General features: G+C 43.0%; 1 protein-coding gene across 1 annotated transcript in view; it reads left to right on the forward strand.

Annotated features, from left to right (window-relative positions):
* The first annotated feature begins 6131 nt into the window (after positions 1-6131).
* The window catches only part of DHRS12 (dehydrogenase/reductase 12), a 30705-nt gene continuing 10958 nt past the window's right edge, over positions 6132-25878 (forward strand). The window contains 8 exon segments of the mRNA XM_062618909.1: positions 6132-6149; positions 8006-8129; positions 8132-8252; positions 8561-8668; positions 9066-9116; positions 9118-9191; positions 13150-13232; positions 20049-20141. Of these exon segments, the coding sequence (XP_062474893.1) occupies positions 6132-6149; positions 8006-8129; positions 8132-8252; positions 8561-8668; positions 9066-9116; positions 9118-9191; positions 13150-13232; positions 20049-20141 (672 nt within the window).

The following is a 25878-nucleotide window of genomic DNA, read 5'->3' on the forward strand; positions in this document are numbered from 1 at the left end:
GAGTCACATTCCCTTGTGTTTTCTGTGTGCCTCTGTGAGCATAGTTACAGCAACTCAGCAGATGTGTAATGATTCATCAAATTTCAGCCACACAACAGTAAGTCCAAGGCCTGTGTCTCATTCATGGGAGACTAAAACTGACTGACTCTCTGCAGTCTGCCACGGAGATTTAATTCTTTAGGTGTGACAACCCAGTGCATTCATTGACATCTTATGAAAGTGCTGCCAAATCACAGTGCTAGTGATCAGTTCCTGTTTGGCACAAACACAGAATGATAGCGGAAGTATTAACAAAGCAAAAGGCATTTGTGAAATACTTTGAAGGTATCAAGGGTAAACAAAAAACTGTTAGAACTGGGAGAGGAAAATTCTGAATTGATAGTATTTATTTGTGTACATCAATAAGCTACGGCACATGCAAGCTTGAACATCAATACCTCCAAAAGTGCTGGAGCCATCATTTCTGTATCCAGCAAGGTCTGAGCATGCCTTCTGCACTTTGATCGCTAACACCTCCTTCAGCAGGCTAGAATGATGCAGGCGTAGAGCAAGGACAGCTGGTTTTGGACATAGGTTTAAACACAACTGAGTCACAGTGACTGGCTAAGTTACTGTGCTGCCATCAGCAGCATACTTTCTCTTGAGTTGCTCAAATGGCTAGATAATTCACTCAATTTAAACCCAAATGAAAGTTAATTTAATTGCAGACACTCCCTCTCACTTTGGGCTAATCTAGGAAATGTACATGAGCCACAGCGCTCTAACTTGCGAGCAGCAGCCTTTTAAATTGCCACAAACTGATGGTGTCCCAGACAAATGCTCAGTCCCTGGAGAAGTGGGCACATTTCCTCAGCAAACAGCTCTGGGGGAATTATGACATTACAGCCCAAAAGTCAAATGGCTGAAAATACAGTCTACACCTTGGTGTAAAAATGTTTCATATATTGCCAGTAGACTAAATTACAAATTGAAAATGTTCATTTTTTCCCCAAAGTAATATAAATGCCTTCTGAAAACTGGACAAAATACACCCTTCAGCTAAATATTATGAACTCAGAAATGTGTTGACTACCATGCAGGAAAACAGCTGTAACTGCTCCAGTTAAGTCGTCTCCCCATCTTGAGAAGAAAAGGTATATTTCTAGCTTTTAAAGGAAAAAAAAAAACATTATTTCAATGGACTAGATAGCCTGCTCACTGCTAGCTGTGGGCACTACAGGAATCTAGTAGTGTAAGGACACAAAGACATTTCTGCATGCAGATACAGACTCTAGACATACATGCATCATAAATGCAATGGTAGCAGCCATGAAATAAATCACACTTATTACAGTTTATTGCCCACAGTATGTTTCTCCTCCCATTACTCCACCTTCTTTAGCAATGGGCAAAATATTCCAAAGCAATAGGGAGCAGCTTCCCAGAGCTATTTTAAAAGCTGCAGCCAGACAGGCGTATGTTTTTTTCCTTCATTCCAAATGTTGAACACAGACAGCTCCTGCCTGCTGACTCAAAGTGAGAGAAGATGAGCATCAGACATCACAGACCTCATCTCCTCTGGAGTAGAAACAGGAATGCACTGTTGCAGATCTCTCACACAGCACTCTCTCTGAGCTTGATGAGGTCCCAAGACATTAGACTTTAAAGCTACAAGTGACTGCACAAAGAAAAAAAAACAAGAAGCAGAGCTATTCTAGGTTACGTCAGAAGCTGTTCTGAATGTCTCTGACCCTGCAATGTGAGCGGTTGGTGTAAATGAGCCTAAATGCTTTGACTTTACAGGTGAAGGGCTATGAAGATTAAACTGTTGGTACATTGTACAACATTCTAAACCAGCTCAGTTTCTGTAAATTATCTCGAATCTTATCTCTGATTAGTCATCCTCCCCAGACTCTAGTTGATAGAGACTTTGCATCACGATGACAACCAATGTATGTTCTACATATAATATAGAAAGGACTGTCGTATCATGACTTCAGTTTGAAATTGCAGCTTCTTGGCTTATGTTTCTTCAGGTTCCTGTTCTCTGCTGGAGTACAGGAAAGTCCCACAGGTCCTAGTCATAAGAAGAAAAAGAAAACATCTTTAGAAAGTTTAATGTTTCAGGGAAATAAAAAAAAAGCTGAAAATGCTGTCTGATATTGCATAGTACAAGAAAACTGCTAAAAAGAACAGGTTTCTAAGAAAATTGCACAAAATTCTGAGAAATTACATAAACATGTTTGTAACAGTGAATTTTAACCAAATGTCTCATTTGAATAAAAATGCAGGGAGGAAAATACTGACCACTGTAAGTGCATGAGCCCACGTGACTGGACTTTAAAAATTACAGTACTTTACATTTGCCAGTCATGCTAATTATAATCAACCCTGCTGCAATTTCACTGAGATGAATAGTTACATCAGAGGCTAATTTCACCCATGGATCTGAATCTAAGCCATACTGACTCTCCTGTACAATCATTAATACTAAAGCAAATCTGGATACCTTTCCTTGCTGCCAAATAGCAGCTCAAATGTGAGAGATGCTCCGAGATGCAGACCCTGGGCCCACAGAGTTTTTTAACAAGGTCCTCTTGATGCCCATGTGAGTCAGGTACCTGCACATCTCATGGATTTGATTTTCAGTCCTTTGGAAAAACAGAATTTAGCTTTTCAGTATCAATAGGAAATGAGTACATAGGGTGCAAATGGTGAAGAACAAAAATCCACCATGTACACTTATCCCCAGGTTGTTATAGACAACACCTTTTTTATTATCATTGCTTATTTTTGCTCTTTGTATTTCTACTCTACTTCTGCCTGGATTTTACATTACTAGTTCATAAATTCTGCTTATTTTCAGAATATATCAGAAAGAGCTGCTTCACTACTTTTAATGGACTTTTTAAAAAATGTGTCCAACAACAGGTGAAACAAGACTTAATAAACCAGTCCGGTGGTTAGCGGAGGGTTTGCCTCCATAGCCTTACTTTAATAAGTTTTACATATCTCTGTGGGTTCTGTTACTACAGCATTTTGGCTGTTCACAGACACAAAACGTCAGTCCACTCCTTTGGCATTTGAACACAATGTACAGCAACCATATAAGCTGAGGTGTGTCTCTTGCCCTCCTTGTAGTTATCTCTTGGTGGATACATACAGATTGTATCTGCAATATGGTAACAATTGTGCTAGAATAATCAATGCTAATAACCTGTAAGATTTGCAGAAAGATAGGCAAAATAAGATAAAAAAATGGAGTATAGCAGAACTCACCTGAGTCAATAAATCCATGAGTACCCCTGTTCAACAGCTGGTAGTAAGAACAGTAAAAACCAACAGAAGCGCAGCAACAAAAGAAACAGGCAGCTGAAGAAAATATTAGTACGGATAACTGCATTACTGTCACAGCCCAGCAACAAACGTGTGCACTCAAGCATGTTGCCTACTGTAAGAGCATAAAGATAATTTTTCAGTCATGGGAATAATAAAATTTATCTTTTATTGACTAAATATTTTCTAAGATGAAAATCAACTATAAAACTTTTATTTTTGAAAACAGTTATATACTAAAGCATAGGGAAACTATTTGATACATTGAAGATTAAATAGGTTAATAGCAGGTTTAGCTCTGGGAGGACACTCGGCAGTTCATCTCCTTGCCAGGATATGCCTGTCCCTGGGAGGCCCTGCAGGCTCTCGGAGACCAGGGCCATCAGCATTTGATGGAGGAAGCCTTCTGTTAAGTCCAAGTAAACCATTCTTTTTACTGGCCCCTTAGTGAAAAGGCGTGATTGAGCTGGGCTGATGACATACTGCCACATTTGTTTCTCAAGAACAAAATGCTATTTGGTCTGGGGAAAGCCTGACTGTTCATTGGAAACAACACTGCTGATGACAGTGGTTGGCAGATGTAGTGATGTCTTGGGTGTAAAAGCACACAACAAAGAAAATACCCTACTGTTCATAAAGACACCACACACGCCAGAACGTTGACCCCTCTCTGAGTTCAGGATGAGCAGCTTTGCTTCTCTCACCCTGCTCCTAGCAGAAACACTTCAAGCATGTCCCTGGGACCTCAGGGCCTGGATGTTCCTCTTCAACCACTTGCCAAACCCTCTGCTTCAGCCAGGGAAAGGAGGAGAGCCGACTGCCTCTCCTGAGGCTGCTAACAGCTCTTAATTGCTACTGCGCTCACTGGGGCAGTGCTAGCTTCTAAAGCTGGAGGTTTCAAGTGTTTTGCACCCAAAGCTGAGGCCAGCACGGCAAATGCAGGGTTGGGAGAGGCTCTCACAGCAACAGTGGCTTGCGTGTGATTGCCGCTTCCTTTGAAATCCTGGCCACCATTATAGACGCTGAGCTTTCCTGCAGATCTGGCCCTTAAATCCTGTTCCCACTGCAAACAGTGGTGACATTCTGATTGATTTAATGGGGGCAGGCACAGAGACTTAATTAGAAAATTGGTAACTGCAAGGAAAGGAGAGAATGCACAACAGCCTGCCAGCTCTCTGGTAGGAGGCAAGCAAAGGGAACAGTTGTCCTTAAGACAGAGATCTTAGTCTCTACTCTCTCTTAAATAAAGGATAATAAAAGAGATTGCCAAGATGGCCTTGAAGCTGCTCTTAAACATCTTGTATAATATGTAATTGCTTTTCAGCTCAAGTACTCTACCTTTTTAGATCTGTCTCCTGGGAAGAAAATACAAAACATGCTGAAACACACAGCCCTGAACACAATCAGTATTTTCAACTTCTGTGTTGGGAGGCAATTAAAACTTTGCTTAAAACTCCTTACTCTTTGACTGATACAAAGATGGATCCAGTCTAAGGTGTGTTTTTCATGTTAGTCCAGCTGGGGGCCAGAGAGGGACTTTTCATCAGCTCTTGTATCTTAAGAAAATACTGAGATTCTCAATTCCTTACTGTATGAAAAATCATAATACCTGAAAGCTCTCAGTCACAACACTCCAGACTTTTGATTTGCCTTGAGCATTATCTGCATTGATGGACAGCCTGCATAACAGACTTCGGGGCTATTTCTGCACTGGTAAATGCATCTACTTGAATGCAGGATCACCAATGCAAAGTCAAGCTGTGCAGTCTCATCCATAGTGCTTGGGAACCAGCGATTCCTTGAGTAAACTATCCACCCAAGGATCTTTTGGACAGAACCATCTGTTTAATACTTCAAGAGAGCCTAGGCGTCAACATTTGTTTACCTACTATAGGCGATAAGAGGATTGCAATTTGGGAATATGCTATGAGTTATTTGATAGCATAGATACACCTGGAGTGTTATAGTCCTCAAGGGGAACAGTTAGCTTCAGTATGTTTTATCAAGGGTGAACACTTGGTTGTGTTTAGCCAGGGCGAAGCTATTTTGTTCTGTGCTCAGATGAGGGAAATGCCAGGAGCTCAACAGAACTGTGGCTCTCTTGATCCAGCTCCTTCCATAGGGAAGCCAGGCTACACATATATGTCAGTTGCTGGCTGTGGTAACTATCTGAGATTTTGGCTGCCAGCCCATGAGAATTCCTGGTTTAAAAGAATCCCTGCCATTCAGAGCAGTGTCCTATCGGAGTTTGATGCTAAGCAAGTAACAATCATGAAAGAAAACAAAAGCTGCAAGTTTCCAAATTTCCAAACCTCCAGAATGGATTCTAATCCAGCTAACAGGGTGTATCAGTGGAGGATTCAGTACAAAAGGCAATGTACAGCCAAAACTCCTGATGTAGGCAGAAATTTTGCCCTTGACAGTACTGTGAGGCAGGCCCACAAAACTACGTCTTACCTTCCTGATGCACACAAGCCATACTGCCTCATCCCTGTTATGGCTGGGTTAGCAAAGAGCACTCACACAAACTCTACAGTCTCCTGCCTCTGGAACAATACAAAAGCAAAACATCACAGGGGGTGAAAAGAGGTTGCAGAAACATCTAGCTGTCAGTCTAGGGCAGTCTGCAACTGCTTGTTTTTGACGTGGCTCTGTTCAGAGAGAGTGCTGTGATGATTCCTTTCTGGGTCAAGCGCAGGTCCTCATTATGGAAAAAACAAGTGTTTCTAAGCAGAAAACTCTCAGCTGAGTGTGTTCAGGGATTGTTGCATTCTGGCAAGGGCATCATTTCTCAGTGTTTACAAAATCTCATGAAAATGGCGTCTGTTGGAAGGGTATGGCTAACATCACGGTAGTGGTGCTACCCTATTTATGTAATGTTCTCAGAGAAAATTGTGTATTTACCAGAGTGGTGCTGGTTCCTAACCCTACATTCAGATGTTTTCCTAACAATCTTATGTTCTCTAACATTAATAAAAATAATATGGTGTAATTGGCCATTACTGCTTAAACCCCCCAATATTATGAGCTGCTCTACCGTATTTTAATGTTTGACTCATGGCCAGCTTCTGCCATGCATACTCATTGGTTAGCACTTCAGGGATGCACTAACACCTTGCTGATTAGTGACCAGATGGTTTAGCCTTCAAGGAATTCTGTGTCTGCGTACACCTCATTTACTTTCAGAGGTCAGCAGACTGCAGGGGTGTGCCCCCAGTTTACGAGAAAAAGACTGAAATGACAAACTTGCTTGTACTAAGCCACAGTCTCCACGATAAAGAAATGCAGAAATGTAATAAAGGGTAAATGTAAACATTACAACGGAATAAAGCACAACCTGGCTTATTGCATTTATTCACAGGAACTTCTACAGGGTTTTTATTCTGTATGGGGCTTGCACTGAGGGTTACAAAGCCCAAGGTGAGACATTCTCTAACTAGCATGGAAATGTGAGGCAGCACTGCAGTTTTCTGCCTGGGTACTCATAGCAGCAGGCATGCCCACAGAATTATCTGTTTTTTCCCTGCTGTGTATTTTCCCTGAGTCAGGGTTCGAGGAAAGTAACCAGACAGACTTGCACAGGCTGTGAGGGAAAAGGAGAAGCAGAAGGGCTAGCAGGTCAAGGGACTGAAAATGGGAAGAGGGAATATTATCTCAGCCTGTAAGCAGGACTCACACAAGCTGAACATCTGCTCTGTTCACAGTGAGTGCGATTATCTAACATCATTATAGCAGCCTAGGCTGTACAGTTTAGGTTGCTAATTGCATGTTGTAGATGATGATCACAAAACTATTTCCATACAGCTCCTATAGCCCACAGTTATATACTTACAGACATTATAGAATGTACTGTAGTTCAGGCTGCCATTCATTTTCCATTATAGCATATAGCATTCTGCCACTCATACTATTTCCAAGCTGTTCCTTTCTGGGCCAGAAGTCTCCATTTCGAACATCAGACCCAGGATGAATTGTTTAGGAATGCTTCAGTCACAAACTCCAAGAACAAAATCAGTTTAAAGTGACACAGGCTGCTGGTTTTAAATAAATTCTTTCAACTGCTTTAATAAAAACAAGCATTTTCAGGTTTCATGCAAAGGTGACATTTAGCTGGTCTCTGAATGGAAGAAAATATCACTGTGAAAATGTGTGTCTTTGCCCTATGGAAACTGATTTCTCACAGAACACCCAGTACCAGTGGGCTGTGCTGAGTTCAAAAGGTTTAACTTCATAGTGGGAAGTACCTTTTGTGTGAGCCTAGTACTCACACAACATGCTGAGAAAGTGGAAGACTTTAGTATGAGGCCTTTGCCAGCATGAAGAGGTTTAGAAAAAAGAAGTATCAGGCTAACGTACAGGGTCAAAAAGGACAAATATTCTCAATCCTGCCCTATCTCTGCTACTGAAACCTGGCTCCCAAAGTAGCTTCTCTGCATGTTGCCCTGCATACCACATAAAAGACATGAATTTATCCAGCTTGCATACTGAATTTTTTAAATGCATAGTCCTTTAATGTACTTAAAACATAATTATACCTCCAATGACAATTTCTCATGGCTAATATGGGCTGTCCAGATGTGCAACTCTAAGTGATCCTCTTGGGCTTTGTAGCTCCAACACACATACCAGAGGAATTGAAACAACATTTTAAATTTCACTCCCTCTAATGCAATAGCCAGGAATTTAACAGGTTTATTTATTACATGAAATGGTACTTGGTGTGGCCCAACACACCTGGTTATGTTTCTGCAAGAGTATCCCTTTGACAGCTTTCCAGAGCAGAGGGTGCAGGCTCAGGTCCTGTAGCACTGCTCCCATTCCCAAAACATGACACCCCATTTCCTGCCCTGGCTTGGTTGGCAGCAGCATCTGCTCCCAGCAGAAGCCCTGGAAAACTTTCCTTCTGTCCTTCCTTCCTCAGCCATCACCTTCACCAGGTACAGCAGTCTCCAGCATGGTAGCGGCTAATGCAGCCAGGGGCTGAATGCCAGGCTGGCTGGAGGCACCCAGGCTCGGTGGTTAACAGCAGCCACCTTTCTTTGCTGGTGAATGAAGAAAGAGGGAAATGGAAGGGATAAGAGACACCAACCCACAAACTGCTAGGGGGGATGAAGGAGGCACAACTCCCTGCACATTCACACAACACCGTCCCTCACACTGTCTCTTGCTGATAAACCCAGGCGGCAATAGTGACGGTGGGCGGGCAGGACTGGTCCCGTCCGGGTGCCTTACATAAGGGCTGAAGAGGGGCGAGCACCTCTGTGGCGGCACCGACACCACATCCTGGTACCGCCACCACGTCCCGGTACCGCAACGCCCTGTGGTTCGTGACGGGGGTGCGGGAGTGCACGAGGCACAGACGGCGGCTCCCCCGGGCTCAGGCGTTTCTGTGCGTCCGTCCGCGGGCTTTTAACCGCTTCCAGGTGGCTTGGTGTTTTAAGTGCTCTTAATCAAAGCGTGCCGAGCCCTACCAGAGTGGAGTGATCTCAGCGCTTTACCTGTGGGAGCCCACAGCCCTCGTGAGCGTCAACCTTTGGGCTGTGGCTTGTGGCAGGCAAACACCTTCAGTTGTTACTGCACTGCTCCTTAGTGTCCCTGGCACTATACGCGATCTGTCCCATGGGTATGGAGGGTAGTAAGGAGAGGGGAGGTGTTTCACATATGCTGAGATGTGAGGGGAGGTGCTTTTCAATTCTCTGGGTTTCTTTGGAAGTACTCTTGTTTCTCACAGGTAACTCTGATATATTCAGGACCAGCTATGAGTCTGCTTCCAAGCACTTCAGTCCAGCTGATGTGGAGGCGATCTGGCTGCAAGGTCCTTTCTGGTGCAAAGAGTGGCACTGGTAGGGCCACAGTCAAAGAGACAGCGAGGGCAGGTGAGCCAGGCTGTAATGAGGGGCCTGAGGGGCCATAATGGAGAAGGTGGAAGGAAGTAGGTTTGGTTTTTCAGTGAAAACGCAAAGACACAGTTCCCTGGGATGAGGGGTCAGGTGTGTTATTTTACAGGGCTGTTAGCATGGGTTAGAGGTTTAAGCATAAGCAGTGCAATGAAAACTAGAATAATGAAACCAAGTTAGTGGAAAGTGTTTCTCAAGTGCATGTTCACTGAAAATGTGTTATAGTGGCATCTAAGGATGCTGGTGATGGATCAAGCCCACTTAGGACTGATTTGGTACAAGCAGCAGCTTGGATGAATTTGGACTGTTTTGAAGAATTTACAAATGTATCTTATGATGAAAGAAAACAATTGCCTGTGCTAAGATGAGCTTGGAGAGTTTGAAAGAAACAACATAGTTGTGCTCGATCGTGATGATAATCTGCAGTTTGTGCACTTTAACTGATTATATGCAACCATTTTTTGTTGCTCACTGTAACTAAGGAGATGGTATGAACTGGAACTAGCTACTGTTGAAGGATAAAACTAATCTCTTTCAGAGTTGACAAAATAATTCCTGTTGTGAAAGAGTGATAGGAGTTTTGGCATGTAGAATAAAAAGGAGGAGCTTGTGGTTTTTTGCTCTCTTTGCATGCTTAGGCTTCATAACTATATTATGAAGGAAAGTGGTGACTCAGTTAAATGAAACTAATTCAAAATTATTAGCACCAAAGAGCCTTTGGGCTGAAGATCCCCATCAGTGTCAGGATGTGATTGATTTTCAGGTTCCCAATACTGTTATTACATGTAATAGACTTACGTAATTATTGCTTTGTCTGATGACTGGATGTGCCTGCCATGTTTTGCAAGCTGTCAGGTTGACTGGATCTGCATAGGTTTTGGTCACCATGTCTAATGGCAGGAGCTCAAAGAACATCTATGGGCACAGATTGGTTGTCTGATACCTTTTGTGGGTATTGCTGTACATATGAAGCTAAAATGACTTAACAATATGTTCCTGATCCCGTCCTTGAAGATGTGGCTCTGAAACTCAGCATCAGTTTTTGGGTCTCTATCTTCTCATTGAATCTCTTCAAGTACATCATGACAAGAATACAAGGAATTCTGATTCAGCAGAAGAATGACCAAGCTATGCTGGCTTTACCTTCAAGCACTGTAAATCTCTGTAATATGTCGTCTCATCTCTGTAAATAATGACGTCTTGATGACAATTTTTTTAGTTCAGCTTTTCTCTGAATTGGTGTCTCATGGTATTGCAGATTTGGGCTCTCTTGTTTGTCTGTGAACTGCACTTCCTGTTTGATGCAGTCTTCTCCCAACCACTCTGACAATTCCCGTGTATTAAGTTCAAATAATTTCAATATTTACCATGGAAAATAAATGTAAATCAATTTCTTAGCCTGTAGGTCACACCAAAACTGTCTTCTCTCTGCTCTCCTTAGCAGCAAGAAAAGAGTTCATACTCAAAGCTCTTAAAACCCACCTCTTCTCACAGAATGTTTTCTGCTGTAGACTATACATAACAGACTATCAACAGCCTTCCAGTATCTGAAGGGGGCTTATAAGGATGCTGGGGAGGGTCTCTTCATTAAGGACTGTAGTGATAGGACAAGGGGCAGTGGGTTTAAACTTGAACAGGGGAATTTTAGGTTAGGTATAAGGAGGAAGTTCTTTACTGTGAGGGTGGTGAGGCACTGGAATGGGTTGCCCAAAGAAGTGGTAAATGCTCCATCCCTGACGGTGTTCAAGGTCAGGTTGGACAGAGCCTTGGGTGACATGGTCTAGGGTAGGTGTCCCTGCCCATGGCAGGGGGGTTGGAACTAGATGATCTTAAGGTCCTTTCCAACCCTAACTATTCTATGATTCTATGAGAATGTTTCTGATCAGCTTGAAGGCCAGATTCCAGGTGTTTGATTTGTACCTGCATGCATAACTTGTGCTGTGCCCTGTTATTTGGGAGGTATTTCTAAAACACCTGTAAACACACATCCTGAACTGCTGTAAGGTCTGTAATTAAAGCCCTCCTTTGCAATGAAGCTTGCAGTCACTGTGAGAACGTTCAAAGAAGTGAGCATTGGACACTGCCCCTTCTGGTTGCCTGTCTTTTCTCCCACTCATGAAATCTGTTTTCCCTTGGATAAAGACCGTCTTTCATTCTGATCTGTATATATTCAGTGCTTGTCTGTGCATGGTCCCTTCCATGTATGGTGCATGTGTAACACAAACATTTGTTAGGGTTATCTGTATGGTTATCCCAGATCTGGGAGTTTCCCACCACTGCCTGCAGTTGTGCACTTAAGTAACCCAGGTAACTCTGTCAGTGCAGGGAGAACTGGAGAGTTTCAGAAGAACCTTGAGGTTTGTTGCTTGTATCAGCAGCATGCCCAGTTGTGGTGGGTTAATCATGGCTAGGTGCTCACAAAAGCCACTCTATCATTGCCCTCTTCCACTGACAGGGCATTAGAAAGTACAATGAAAGGGTCATGGGCTGAAATAAGGACAAGGAGAGATCACTCAGCAATTACCGTCATCAGCAAAACAGACTTGACTTGGGGAAATGGGTTTAATTTATTATCAATCAAATCGGAGTAGGATAATGAGAAATAAAACCAAATATTAAAAGCACACCCACCCAGACCCACCCCCATTCCCAGTTTTAACTCTGTTTCTGAACTCTACCTCTTCCCCCAGCTGCACAGGGGGATGGGGAATGGTGGTTATGGTCAGTTCATCATACATTGTCTCTGCTGCTTCTTTCTTCCTCACACCCTTCCATGCTCCAGTCCCTCCCACAGGATACAGTCCTCCACAAACTCCAACATGAGTCCTTCCCACAGGCTACAGTTCTTCATAAACTGCTCCAGTGTGGGTCCCCAGCAGGGCCACAAGTCCTGCAGCAAACCTGCTCCAATGCGGGCTCCTCTCTCCATGAGACCACAGGTCCTGCCAAAGAAAAAGTATTCCCCACCCAAAAATCAAAATATCATCATAACATTGGACAGAAGTGGGCAACATACACAGGCAATCCACCTCTCGTTCCTTCACCACAATTACAACAGAAATTCCTCAGATGATCTTAAGCTCCTTTTCAACCCTAACTATTCTATGATTCTATATTTTGACTGTTATCTCTCCCAGTCACTATCCCAATCTGAAAATCCTCAAGCTCCACACTGGGCACCAAAAAGTACTGTGGTGGGTTGACCTTGGCTGGACATCTGGTGCCCACCGAGTAGCTCTATCACTCCCCTCCCCAACACTACAAGATGGGGAGAAAATAAAAGCACAGCCCTGTTGAGGGCTGCTATGGGGAGAAATAATTCCATCTCAGCAGAAAGCAGAAATCTCACAGCTTTCCTATTATATCCACACCTGGTGTCCTAAACTGTCCATGTGAAGTCTCTGGACAGACCTCATTGGTCTTTTTGATGTGTCTTCTCTGGCTGATGGTACAGCTGGAACAGTGCTTTTTAGGGGGAGTTTGTTCCCGAGAGCAGCCCAAGGCTGGTGGACCCGGGACTGCTATGGGTTGCTATGGCCCTAACCAGCTCCCTGCTTCCAGTTCGTCAGCAGGAGACATGGGAGCCCTGAGAAATCCGCAGACCTAACTTCAGCAGCATTGATGAAAAGCCACTGCTCACCTCTTGGCAGCAGGGGAATGGGACTGTTAGGTGTGCAGAGCTCAGTAATGTTCTGCTGCTGGGAAGCTCCCATGGCATTGCAGTGATCACCTGACCAGTACTGCTACTGCTGCTAGCAGGCTGCACGCTTCCCGCAATCTGGAATTCAATCATGAAAGGCTTTTTGTTTTATTTGGTTTGTGTCAAAAACTAACCCCAAAGAAGGGCTGCAAATTGCACATCGCTGCCTGGCCCTCCCTCTTTGCTGATGAGAGCAGTTGGTAATGAATGATGAGCTGTGTTTCTGGAATCCACCAGGTGGCACGGTTCAGCTGGTTTGCAGAAGTAAGGAATGAGCTGAGGTCTTTCGAGGAGAAATAGTGATGGAAATGATCAACTAGGTGACCTGTTTGTCAGTCTGTTGTTTACTCTTAGAAAGATTGTTAATATTAAAGACTTCTGAGGCCTTGAGGTGTTCTGTTTCATCATTTTGCTGTTTTGTTTATAATGGTATTTTCTTATGGACATGGAAATATCTAGTAGTTTAACATCTGTGTGGTTTGAAGTGATTTAATTTCACTGGATGATGTTTTCTGTCATTAATAACATCACCATCAGCATGCTGTTTTGTTTAATTTTTGCTGTCAATAGCTGTCTTACTATTCTTAAGTGTGTGGCTGAGGCTTTCAAAAGTTAATGCATTGCAACACTCTTACAATGTTTATGAGTCTACAGCATTGGAGTTAAAGGTTTTATGTGCCTGAATAACATGCTCTTGATTTGCTAAGTTTGGCTGCTCTGTGAAGTCCTGTGTGTGATCCTAGTTCCATGTTCTACGTACTTTTCCACCTCCTTTTCTTATATATCACTTCCTTACCTCCTCCCTTCTTTTAGATATTTTTGCTTTCATGTATATCACTGTACATTATACCCCTATACCTGTCATTGCTGCTTTTGCTAAGTATTCAGGAGGGTGTGCTTATGGAGAAGTGCAGTTGCTGTCTTTCTATCTTGATGCACTGGTTTTGGTTGGAACAGAATTAATTTTCTTCATAACAGCTCCTATGGTGCTGTGGTTTGGACTTGTGACCAAAGCAACGCTGAGAACCTGTGTGTCCTGGGTTCAGCAGTAGCAGTCATTTTTCTCCTTCTTAGTAGCTGGTGCAGCGCTGTGATTTTGACTTTCAGCCTGGGAACAATGCTGATAACACCAATGTTTTTAGTTGTTGCTCAGTAATGTTTAGTCTGACCAAGGCCTTTCTCAGTCTCATGCTCTGCCAGAGAGGAGGGGAAGCTGGGAGGAAGCAGCTGGGAGGACAGCTGACCCAAACTAGCCAAAGAGGTATTCCATACCACAGCATGTCATGCCCAGTATAGCAACTGGGGGCAGTTACCTGGAAGGGCTAGATCACTGCTCGGGTCAGGCTGGGTATTGGTCGGCAGGTGGTGAGCAGTTGTATTCTTTTCCCTTGTTATTTCCCTTATTATTACTGGTGGTAGCAGCAGTGGTTTGTGTTATACCTTAGTTACTGGACTGTTCTTATCTCAGCCCATGGGAATTACATTCCTTTGATTCTCCTCCCCATCCCTCCGGGAGCAGGGGGAGGAAAGGGTGGGGAGTGAGACAGCAGGCTGCGTGGCTGAGTTGTCCACTGAGCTTAAACCACTACACCATGGTTTAGTTATTTTTGAACAGTGGCTGCACAGCATCAAGAACTTTTCTGCTCCTCACCCCACCCGACCAGCAAGTGGATTAGGGATGGACAAGAAGCTGGGAGGGGACATAGACAGGACAGCTGACCCCAACTGACCAAAGGGCTACTCCAGACCATATGTGCTTAGCAATAGCAGCTGAGGGAAGAAGGAGGAAGGGGGAGCAGTGTTTGGCTTTCCAAATCACTGTTGCATATGATGAAGCTCAGCTTTCCTGGGGATTGCAGAACACCTGCCTGACAACGAAAATTAGTAATTGAATTCCTCATTTTGCATTGTTTGCACACACGCCTCTGCTTCACTTATTAAACTGTCTTTATCTCAACCCACAAGTTTTGTCTGTTTTACCCTTCTGATTCTCTCCACAATCTCACTGGAAGGGGAGAGAGTGAGTGGTTGTATGGGGCTTAACTGCCTACTAAGGTTAACCCACAACAATTGCATGGAGAACTGTCATCATTTTAAGTAGTGACTTGGCTCTTGAACACAGTATTTTGATTCCAGTAATAGTATTTTGAGTGCATCAAAAATTCTGAAGATTTTTTATGGTTAGAGATACCATATTGACTAAATTTCTGCTCATTGGTTTCAGCTCCCTAGTGTGACACGACCATTACACTTCAGTTCTTTAATGAAGGTGAATTAGATCAGTCCTTAAGTAGAAATAAATACTTTCCATCTGTCTATAACTATGTAATCCCATGGCTACAGTAAGACTGGTGATTATCTGTGTTACCTCTTTTTCTAGCTGCAGTCAGACAGCCTGGGAAAAGGGGTGAGTCTGACCTCTGAAGGCTCCTTCATGTTCTGCTTTCTGTCATTTGGTGAAACAAAACTTGATGCCAGTAATTTTCTTCCCTAAAAGCAGCACAATTACCACATTTCCACTTTTCAGCAGGATGCAAACCTCTAGTTTCTCTAGTCATGAAAAAGTATGAGGGCACTGCAGAACTTGTTCGCGACCCTGAGGACAGAGCATTTTTATAGGAAGCATTCAGTTAGACAAGCTGTACAAGGAGTCCACAGGAGCATCCTTCTTTGTAAGTGCTTATTCAGAAGCCATACAGGGTGACAACAAAATGCTTTGTCTGCAGCTTGACAAGCTGTATCCAGACTTAACTTGCTCTCCCTGATCATCTGAACAGTGATCCTGTTGTAGTATACACCAAAGATTTTTTCCGTCTTCCACAGAAAGACACGTTGAAGTTCAGTGCTGTATTGGAGTTATTTGACATGCCCCGGGAACTAGAAAGTTCTCCTAATACGTTAAAGTAGATGTAGTCATTAAGATTAGGTCTCATTTTGAAAAAAGCTTTGCTACCATGACTTTAATAGCGGGCAGGCCTGTGTGTCCTTTTTCTGAACCAATGTGACAGTCTTAGGCAGATAAGTGCTGATTTGCATCCTTTTCACTCTCTGAAATCACTTGTAATATTGACCATTTGCCCAGAAAACTTCAGCTTTTCTGTACCAGTAGATAATGGTGGTAACTTTAAAACTAGAAAGCTCTTGGAGAGGTCTCAAATTAGAAAGATCAGAGCAGCTTTTGGACAGAAATGAACATTAAAAGGAGAAAATTCTGGCCTAACTCAAATAAGGAGCTGAAATCCAGGGGCTTGAGAAAAAAAATCATGTGGTTTTTCTCTTCAGGCAAGCAGAATTATATGCATGGAATAATGCCTTACAATTTTCTCAGCTTCTTCTCTTACCTCATTTGCTTGTATAATGAGTATTTAAAGAAGCAACTTGGAAAGACAGGAGGCCCTTTAATGATTATTTGTTGTTTTGCATGGGAACACATCCTCTGCATAATTATTTTAAAACTGCCTTTTCCTGGGATACGTCATAGGACTATCTGTGGAGAGTCTTTGAGGCTAAGTGCTATCTAAGAGAAGAGTAGGAGTTGACATGCCTTTTGTATGCTGATAAATACCACTGTGCTGCTACTGGGTAGAATACAAATCTGTAAAAAGCAAGAGAATTGCCTTAACAAACAGTAAAAGGTTTTTGATGTTTAGAGAGAGGAAATATTTCTAGCTTTAGTGGTTTAGAAAATTATAACTTTGCTCTGTGTCAAGCTTTTCAATTTCTTTTTTTTATTCTATTGCACCCACATTCCTTTCCAAAGTAGTTAAAATCACTGCAAAGCTGTTGTGGCATGGAGTGGTTAACAAGGACTTGGCAGTTAATGCAGCATGAAAGGGTGTGCAGAAGGCACCCAACACTCTGAGGCAGCTGGAGTGGGCACCTGAAAGGGTGCTTTTCCTGCCATGGTTGGAGCAACTGCCCTGGCAATGTGGAATCCTGGCCCAAGCAGAGCTCCAGAGGAATTATGTGGTAGATGCTGGGCAGCAGGGAGTGACTGGTGCTTCTTCCTGAGCCTGGGGCAGAGCATGGTGATGGCCTCATCTGCTGGGTGCTGCTGCCATCGAAGTGTGAGGCTGCCAGGTGAAGTGGCAGCAGGAGATGAGCAGGCTGCATAGCCATAGGGACCAGAAATAGGAGATTGACAGGATCTTTGCAGAGAGTAGAAGAGCACAAACCCCACATTGCACAGAAGAAGGGACAGATAGAAGCTATGCTCATATAAGTGGAGGATAGAGACTCCCAAGATGAGGAGGAATGGAAGCTTGGGACTGTTGGCAACAGAAGGCAGGTTCATTCTCTGCCTGCAGACGTGCATTTACAAGATAGGTATAGTGCCATGGTAACAGATGAGGAAGAGCAAGTTCTGTCAGGGTAGGTATTGGAGACAGATGAGCTTGAATCACTGGTTGTCAGCACTGGGAGGAAGTGATGGGTGATTAAGGCTGGAGGCTCTCTCCCGTGGGGGATGGAGGCACCCATCTGCAGTCTTGGCTTGATGTCTTGGGCTGCTTATCTCTTTCTGGGCAGTCAGATCTAGGGTACTGTGGAGAGTCTGATGAGGCTTCTCTGGACCTGAGACTAGGACCTCTTCTTGCCCAGCATGGGCATCCATGTCATTGTGAGGGGTGACCTTAAGTTCATCAAGAGTTCTTAGAGAGAGTGAAGGGCATGAGAGCCCAAGTAGTGCTCTCCTAAATCGTTCCAGTGAAAGAGAAAGGCTTGGGTAGGAGCATATGCACCCTGCAGGTTAACGCCTGAGTGTCACTTTGGCCTTTGTCATTTTGTCTTTGGCCTTTATGATATCTTTGACGTTCTTCTTCCTGAGAAGCAGCGACAAAGTGGAGCCAAAAGTATCTTTGGCAATCAGCTTAAGTTTGCCTTTGAGACGGGCTTTAAACTGGTTTCAGTGAAGGATGGTGACCAAACCCACAAGAGTAGTGGAGTCATGGGGAAAGTGAGTATGTTTCTAGCATTTCTAGCACAATGGAGAAGGCTCTCACAGCTTTCCTGTGAAAGTAACATGACTGAAGCCCATCTCAGGTGCCTGTACATGAATACGCATAGCATAGGAAACCCATGCATAGTTGCAGAGCTGTGATCTCACTGCAATTAGAGAGATAGGGTTACCACGGAATGGTTTTATACAGACCCTTTTAGAAATGCAAGCTGGGAACACAAGGAGGAGGAGTTGTGCTCAATGCAAAGGAGTGGCTTGAATGCATGGAGCTTTGCTCTGAAATGTATGAGCCAGTTGAGAGTTTATGGGTAAGGCACAGAGGTCAGATCAATGTGGATGATGTTATGGTGGGTGTCTACTGCAGACTTCCTGGTGAAGTAGATGGAGCCTTTTTTAGAGGTCTAGGGAAACCCTGTGATCACAGGTCCTGGTACTCAAGGAACACTTGAACCACCCCAACACCTGTGGCAAAACAGAAAGGCATAAACAATCCAGGAGATTTCTGGAGAGCATCGAGGACAATGTTTTGTTATGAGTGTTTAACAAGACAGCTACAGATGATCTCTGCTGGGCCTGCTATAAATAGCAGTCTTCAATAGCTGGTGGAAGTGCCCATGAGATTGTGGAATTTAAGATCGAGACAGACAAGAAGGATAAGCAGTAATTTAGTCTTTGGTTTTAGGAAAGCAGATTTTGTCTTTTTTTTTTTTTTTTATGGACCTGGTTGGCAGGATCCCACAGGAGACAGCCATGGAGAGCAAAACGACTTGGGAAAAAGGTGGCTATCTTCCAGGGAAACCTCCTCAAAGCAGGAGGTGCTTCCTGTTACCCAGAAAAAGGGAAACCACTCATCTCCAGAAAAGGCAAGCAGGATTTAGGGAAGTACAGGCTGGTCAGCCTCACCTTGCTCTCCAGGAAAACTATGGAGCAAATCCCCGTGGAACACAGGAACGTGATTGAGAACAAAAGTGTAGATTTATCAAGGGCAAACCTGTCCTGACCATCCTGGTCTCTGCCATTGGTGAGATGACTGACTATGGACAAGAGGAGAGCAGTGCTTGCCACTTCTTCACTTTGCCAAGGCTTTTACATGGTCTGCTGTAGTATCCTTGTAGCCAGTTTGGAGAGATGTGATTTGAACTGGTGGATGACAAGCTGAGTGGAAAACTATGTGGAACATACGGCTCAGAAAGTGGCAATCAGCAGTACAGAGCTGATCTGTTAACAATATTTTAGTGTCATCCCTGATGCGTCAATGCAGGATCAAAAGCTGTTGAATGTCTCTTAACAACTTGGGTGATGGAGTGAAGCACAGTGTTTGCCAGAATGCAGATGATCTTGGATCAGGGTGGAAGCTGGAGAGTCAGGCTGCTGCTCAGAAGGATTTGACAGGTGAGGAACTGGGCTGATGTGAACCTCATGAAGTTCACCAGGAGCAGATGCACAGGCCTGCCCTGGGGTGGAGTAACCCTACAGAGCAGTACAGGCTGGGATGGGCTGGCTGGAGAGCAGCTTTGCAGAGAAGGACCTAGAGTTGTGGCAGGGGAGGCCAACCACACCTCAGGCTCTGTGAAAATGACTGTGGCCAGCAGGCTGAGGGAAGGGCATCTTCCTCTCTGTTAAGCCTTTGTGAGCCCGCAGCAGGAGTCCTGTGCCCAGTCTGGGGTTACCCAGAATGAGGAAGTCATTGATGTCCTGGAGCAAGTCCAACTGCCAGGGTGACTAGGGATATGGATGTGTGATGCGCAAGGAGAGGCTGAGAGGGCTGGTTTTGCTCAGTGTTAAGAGAAGGTTGAGATGTGTCTTGCTATAGTCTACAGGTGTGAGATGGGACAGTGTAGAGAAGGCATTCTCATGCTTCTCTTGGACGTCTGCAGTGAAAGAACAAGAGGCAGCAGGCACATGTTGTAACAGGGAAAAATTCTGGCTAGATAATAGGATTTGTTTGTTTTATCATGAGGATGGTCAAACACTGGAGGCACATGACTGCGTATTTTAAGGACTAGAATTAGAACTCCCAGTTGTCCGTGTTAACCTAAGTTGTTTACTTATGTTCTGGAGATAAAATTTTTTCATACTGTTTGAATACCTTTTTGCCTAGAGAGGTCTTAAGAGTGAAGAGTCCTGAAGGGTCCTTCACTGTCCCTGCTGGCTCTAACATTATTTTTTGCTACTTTAGAATATTTTCTTGCGTATTCTGGATATATCTGACACCAAGAAAATCTGGAAGTTTGCTGAAATATTCAAAATTGAACATAAATGAGATGTGTGGGTAAGTCTGCATTTTTCAATCCTGTGTCTGTCTTCAGAGTGCATAGCCTATGAATTTGTCCAACAGGTAGCTTGCATTTCACAATTTTGCCCACAGTTGTCTGCTTAATTTGCTCTAAATGTGTTTGCGTTGGTCTCCATGTCTGTTTACTCTTGTCCATTCTCAATTCATATACAGAGAAATGCTACAAAAAAAGAGAGAAAGGCAGATTTTTTAGCTGCATATTTTGAAGTTCTTAGCACACATTTTCTGCTAGACTCTCATTACCATTGTTAGGTTTTATACTCAACCTTTTTTCTGTCTTGCCTCCTTAAGTCTTATTTACTTTGGAAACTAACATCTTAGACACGTCTTTTGCTTAGCTGACATGGTACATACAGCTTACTTTTTTCTGCAAGTCTGACTGCATTGAAGTGGCAATTAATTCAAATATAAAGGCACAGATTCATTTGCTTGTGCTAACTTTCTTCTGTTTCTCATTGTCAGAATTTAAAGTGAATTTTATTTTGCCTTCAAATTTCCACTGCCTGCAGAAGTACAAAAACTTCCACTTTGCAAAATGTATTCACCTGAAGTTAGTTTAACCCTCCTGTGGGTCTTTCAGGCAGAAATCCAGCAATGCACAAAGGTGCAGCTCTTCCAGAAGCAGAGTGAAACAAATGTTTTGGTTTAGTTTTAAACACTGAGGAAATTAATTGTTGAGGAACTGTGCTAGTGCACCACTTGAATTAGATTTTATCACACAAGTAGAAGCATCAAGTTCTTCTTTCCCAGCTATGAATCAGCCCCACTAGGGAGATGAAGCTGCACAGAGGAGGCTGAATAATGATTATAGTGAACTAGGGGAATTCCTGTGTTATCTTTTATGAATGCTACATGTAGATCTCCTTTGTTCATTTGTGTATCACTTATTGCATGACTGTATGAGAAGTCAATGAGGTGATCACACATTTGAGCAGATAAGGTGAAACAGGTAAGTTATCTTCTTGTCCAACTTCTGCAGAGTTCAGGCAGGGGCTGGTTGTTCCCTCAGACTGGCTCTCTCTAGGCAGCAATAAGGATTAACTTTGAAGCTTTTAGAATCAAGAGGGACTTGGTTGAGCTGGAACAGGCTGTCTGTGCAAGAGAAAGCATCTGTGCATGCAGGTCAGACACACATGAATGCTCTCAATGGTGCAGGAGTTTTCAAAGTCAGAGATAGGGTAATAAATCGTATCTGCTGGAGATAGTAGGAGAAAGCTGCATGGAGAAAATGCCTCTCAGAGTAGATGCTGTGTTAAGTAATTTTCATAAGAGCTAGGTACCTTTGGGCATGCTTTACTTTGGAGAAGTTATTTCTGTATTGGTAACTATCCATGGTTATAGGTTCCCAGAGAAAAGCTTGGCTAAATTAGATATGGCTGGTATATCAGTTGGCTGTAAACTAGAATGTGGGCTGAGAGAACAAACTAAATTGCTCTCTCTGCCTTTTTCCCCAGAAAAGCTAGAGCCTGAAGGGTGACATGGGCTCAAGATCCTGGTTTGAAAATCTGTAGTTGTCCCCCTCAGCAGCAGTGTGGAAGCAGTAAGTCATGACTGCTTGATTTCTGCAGAAATAAGATGGAATAGTATGTTTATTTTCTTTTTCATATCTTCACATGCAATGTGATCCTTCCACCTTTCTTTCACTGTTGTTTTTTTTCCTATCTGGATCTTAGCTCTGGTCAAGTAAAGGAGTGTGTGGGTTGTAATTGTCTAAGAACTATAACATGCTTTAAATGCAGCGCATAATCTTTGAATTCTGTATCTGATTACTATTCATATAAGCTGTAGAACTGCACATCTGAAATGCTGAGGAGCTTTTAAACCAAATCTATGAATATTTTCCTCTTGGCTGACTCCTTACTCTGTTTTCAAGCATAATGGAAGTTAGAGTTCAGTTCTAATTGGTCATCTGGCTCGTGAAACATACTTTATATCCTGATCTTTTCTTGGATGTATATGAGGTAAGTGAATGCATAATTCCTCAGGTAGATAAGATGAATATGTTCAAAACCAATATTGGTTGGATTAGAAGGTGAACTTCCCTTAATGTGGAGCACCACTGGCTAGCTAATTGAGGGCAGCTCACTGAAATAGAAGGGGCAGAGTCCTCTCTGGTGTTGTCAGAATATGCAAGTGGGTGAAGGTCATGAAAATGCAAAGTGCATGGTGACAGTTCAGGCTCTGTATGGTTTGTCTAATAATCAAGTTCAAACTTCATCGAGCAGGCAGCAGCAGCCGTATCTGTGCTGGTGCCTAGCACACTTAAAACGGGGTTCAGATACAAGCACCACGTGACTTGTTGTGGTTCTGTTATTGCTGTCACATAAAATGTCTTACCTTTTATCCTTGCTAAATCCCCAAGAGCTGTTGCTCTGATTGCTTCAGCTCAGTGAAGGTGTAGAGAGCACAACAGCTGTGCAGCACTTACACTGTAATGTGGGGGCAGTAGCAAGACACGTGTCTGAAATGGCACGTTGCTGGTTGAATCACACCGTCAGTATGAAACTGAGCGACTGTCTTGGGGTAATGTGGGCACACTTCATGGGGAGCTGCCAATCATGATGAGCAGGATTTATATGTGTATCTTTTAGGTAGCATGTTGTTGCCCTTACATTTCCTCCCACAGGCTGGCCTTGTACTCAGAAGCTGGGCAGTGACAATCATTTCTTTTGATGAGACTTGCAGACTTCTGAGCCAGCACTTCCTTTTTTTTTAAGTAAAATTTAATTTTCCTTGTTTTATTAAAACTCCCAACAAAGACTTTCCAAACTGGCAATATTCAGTCATTCTGGAAAAAACCTGTCAGCATTGGTAGGCAAGTTCAGCATGTTCTTATTGAAGCACTAGACATTTAACTGAAACAATCCTTGTTTTATAGCCTGCCTCACTTTACTTTTACTCAACACATCTTATTGCTTGACATGGAAAAATGGCATATATGTTATATTTTTATTGCTACTGACCAGCCAAGGGAATGCTAAAACACGCTCAGACATACATAAGTAATGCTCCCAGTATGCGTCTTTTCTATAGTCTAATGTGCTCTTGTGTTTTAATAATACAGCCATATATATTTGCTCTCTGGGCAAGAAGAGATAGGCCAGAGGAAATAAAATGCTTTTTTACAACAGTAGCAGTACAGGCCATCTACAGCAAATTGCCTAACCTTTATGGATATTTGTCAGTCTGTTCCCTACAAGTAAGCCATATCTAACTGGTGTTTCACAGAAGGCAGAGCAGCGTGGTGGGCTGTGTGTTCCGAGCCACTTGGAAGTCAGGCAGCTTGGATATCAGCTGTCATTCTGCCATAAGGTCACTGCCTGACCTTTGGCAAGACAACCTTACCTGTGAAAAGGAAACTATGATACCAATTTTCTTTCCAAAGAGCTTTGAGACTTATGGATAAGAAGTGCTACATGAAAGGATAACGTTAAATGTAATTGCATATCCACTAGCTGTACTAGGCTTCAGCCGAGGTTCCCAGGACACAGAGGAACCCTTACTGAGCTGAGCTTTGTAATTCAAGGGAGATGTAAACCTTTGTTTTGTTCCTCATGTTCATTAGCTCTTCCTGTACACTCTGTTATTGCCAGTGTGGTAGAATTGGCCCTCAGAGACAGCAAGCTAAAATCTTCATTCCTGATCTTGTACTCAGCAGGCAGATCCAGGGATGTCTCTTGCTTGCAACTGCGTAAACTGCAGGCTTGACAAGATAACCAGGTCAAGGAGGACTGTCAGTGTGTTCTTTTTTTAAAAGCCTTGAACATAAGAAAAGGAAGGCAATTTAAATGATTTTTACCAGATGAATGAGCCATTGAAATCTGTATAATAAAAGAAGAGGGTTTTTTTCTGTTCCCACTTTTTTCACAGTTGAAATAACACTGTTCCTAATAATACTCTAAAACTCAGGCAGATGGGAAACGTCACTGAGTGTAGTGCTGGCTGCCTGACTTATCTGAATGTTAGCAGATTAAAAACCTCACCAACGATTTACTACTAATTGCCAAATAGGACATCAAGCAAAAATTATTCTAGAATCCACCAAGGTACTTGGGTCTGCAATAATTGCATCATCAATTAATTTGATATTATAAACAGGTAGTGGCTTTGCAAAATTGCTTCTGCTGAAACCATAATTTTCTTTACAAATCAATTCTGAAGTACAGGTTTTGGGGTCACTTTAAACCTGTAAAGCAGCAAGGAGTATGTATTCATATACCATCACTATACATGATATCCTGTTCCAAGTCTGAAATATGAATCCTCAGGAGTCTTCCAGGTTTTGTAACTCAGCTTTAGCCTGCTACCACCAGCATTTTGGAACTCTGCTTTCCCAATGTTTATATTTTCTCTTAGGGTTATTCTGTGTTTTGCTTAGTTTTGTGTTCTAGTACAGAATGGTCTGTAGTTCTCTGTGGGACAGACCAGTCTTTAATATACTGTAGACTTCCGTACCTTGCATGGGGATAGCTTTCACTTTGGTTGTACTGTGGTAGAGATGGTGGGATCCGCAGAGAAGTAACTGTTGGAGTAGTGTTCAGAGCTATCCTCCTGCAAAACCCAACCACTGTGTTTTCCATAGAGTCCCCTCAGCTTCTGCTTCAGGTGATGCAAAAGGAGCATACTTTTATTTAGGAGTTTGTGCAGCTGACAAGCTGACTTTTGAAGTGTTTTGTTTTAAACAACTTTGCACACAAATAGAATGTTTATCTCCATAACAGCTCCCCGTTTTCTATGCTTGCGTCATCAAAGTTTCACTATGTGATTGTGAAGGCACTGAATTACTGCTCATATAGGTTGACAAAGGAGTTCACTGTGTGGCGTTAGAAACAAGAGTCGTTAATTGGACCACAATATGACATTTCTCAAAGAAATTGAGAAGATCTCGGAGCAAGCAGAGCAATTACAAAACAGACCACAAGGGAATGTGTGCAATTCCTTTAGCGAGTAAACATGAAACTTAAAGAAACATTCATGTGATCAGCACTTGAGCAGGAGTGTGTATGAACAAAGTGTGTTCTCATTAAGTGCCATGCTCCTTGCTCTTACTGGAATTACCATGTGTAACGTGCAGACTGACAACCCACGGTGTCTAACCTACTGTATGATAGAGCTGATTGAATGAAGTTGCTCTATCCTTATAGGAAGGTTTTGATTATACCGTGTTTATTATATATGATTTCCTATTATGTGAGCTCAGCTTCAAGATGTGCAACTTACAGGAATTTTTCCAAAGAAAAGCAAATGTTGAGAGGATGTTTACCTTTAAAAGAAATTGTGCATCAGTCCCAGGAGCCTCTTTAACTGGAGAAAACACTGCCAGCAAGTTCTGTGTCAAACCTCATAATGTGGAACTGGGCTATAGCTTGTCCAGTAGGTTTCTCTAGTCAACTTCTCACCTAGCAGAGTTCAGCGAGGGCAAGATGAAATCCTGTACGTGGGGGTGATAGACTGGATGGTTACTCAGTCTTTTCTGCCTTCCTGCTACTTCTGAGCAAGCTCCCAGATTCATTTTGCTGGACTCCTTTGTGGAACAGCTTTTAAAGGGATGTTTTATACCATTTCACTGCAAAATTATTTTTTCCCCTCTACTACACCAGTGGGAGTCAAGCTTTCAGGCCATGTAGACAATATATCTTCCAATGGCTGCAAAAAAAAAAAATGATGTACAAGCATCTAGCCTCTGTCACACAGTCACAGATGCAGGTAGTAT

This window comes from Pezoporus occidentalis, unplaced genomic scaffold, assembly GCF_034315485.1.
Source record: "Pezoporus occidentalis ecotype Australia unplaced genomic scaffold, CSIRO_AGI_Poc_V1 ctg207, whole genome shotgun sequence".
Taxonomy (NCBI): domain Eukaryota; kingdom Metazoa; phylum Chordata; class Aves; order Psittaciformes; family Psittacidae; genus Pezoporus; species Pezoporus occidentalis.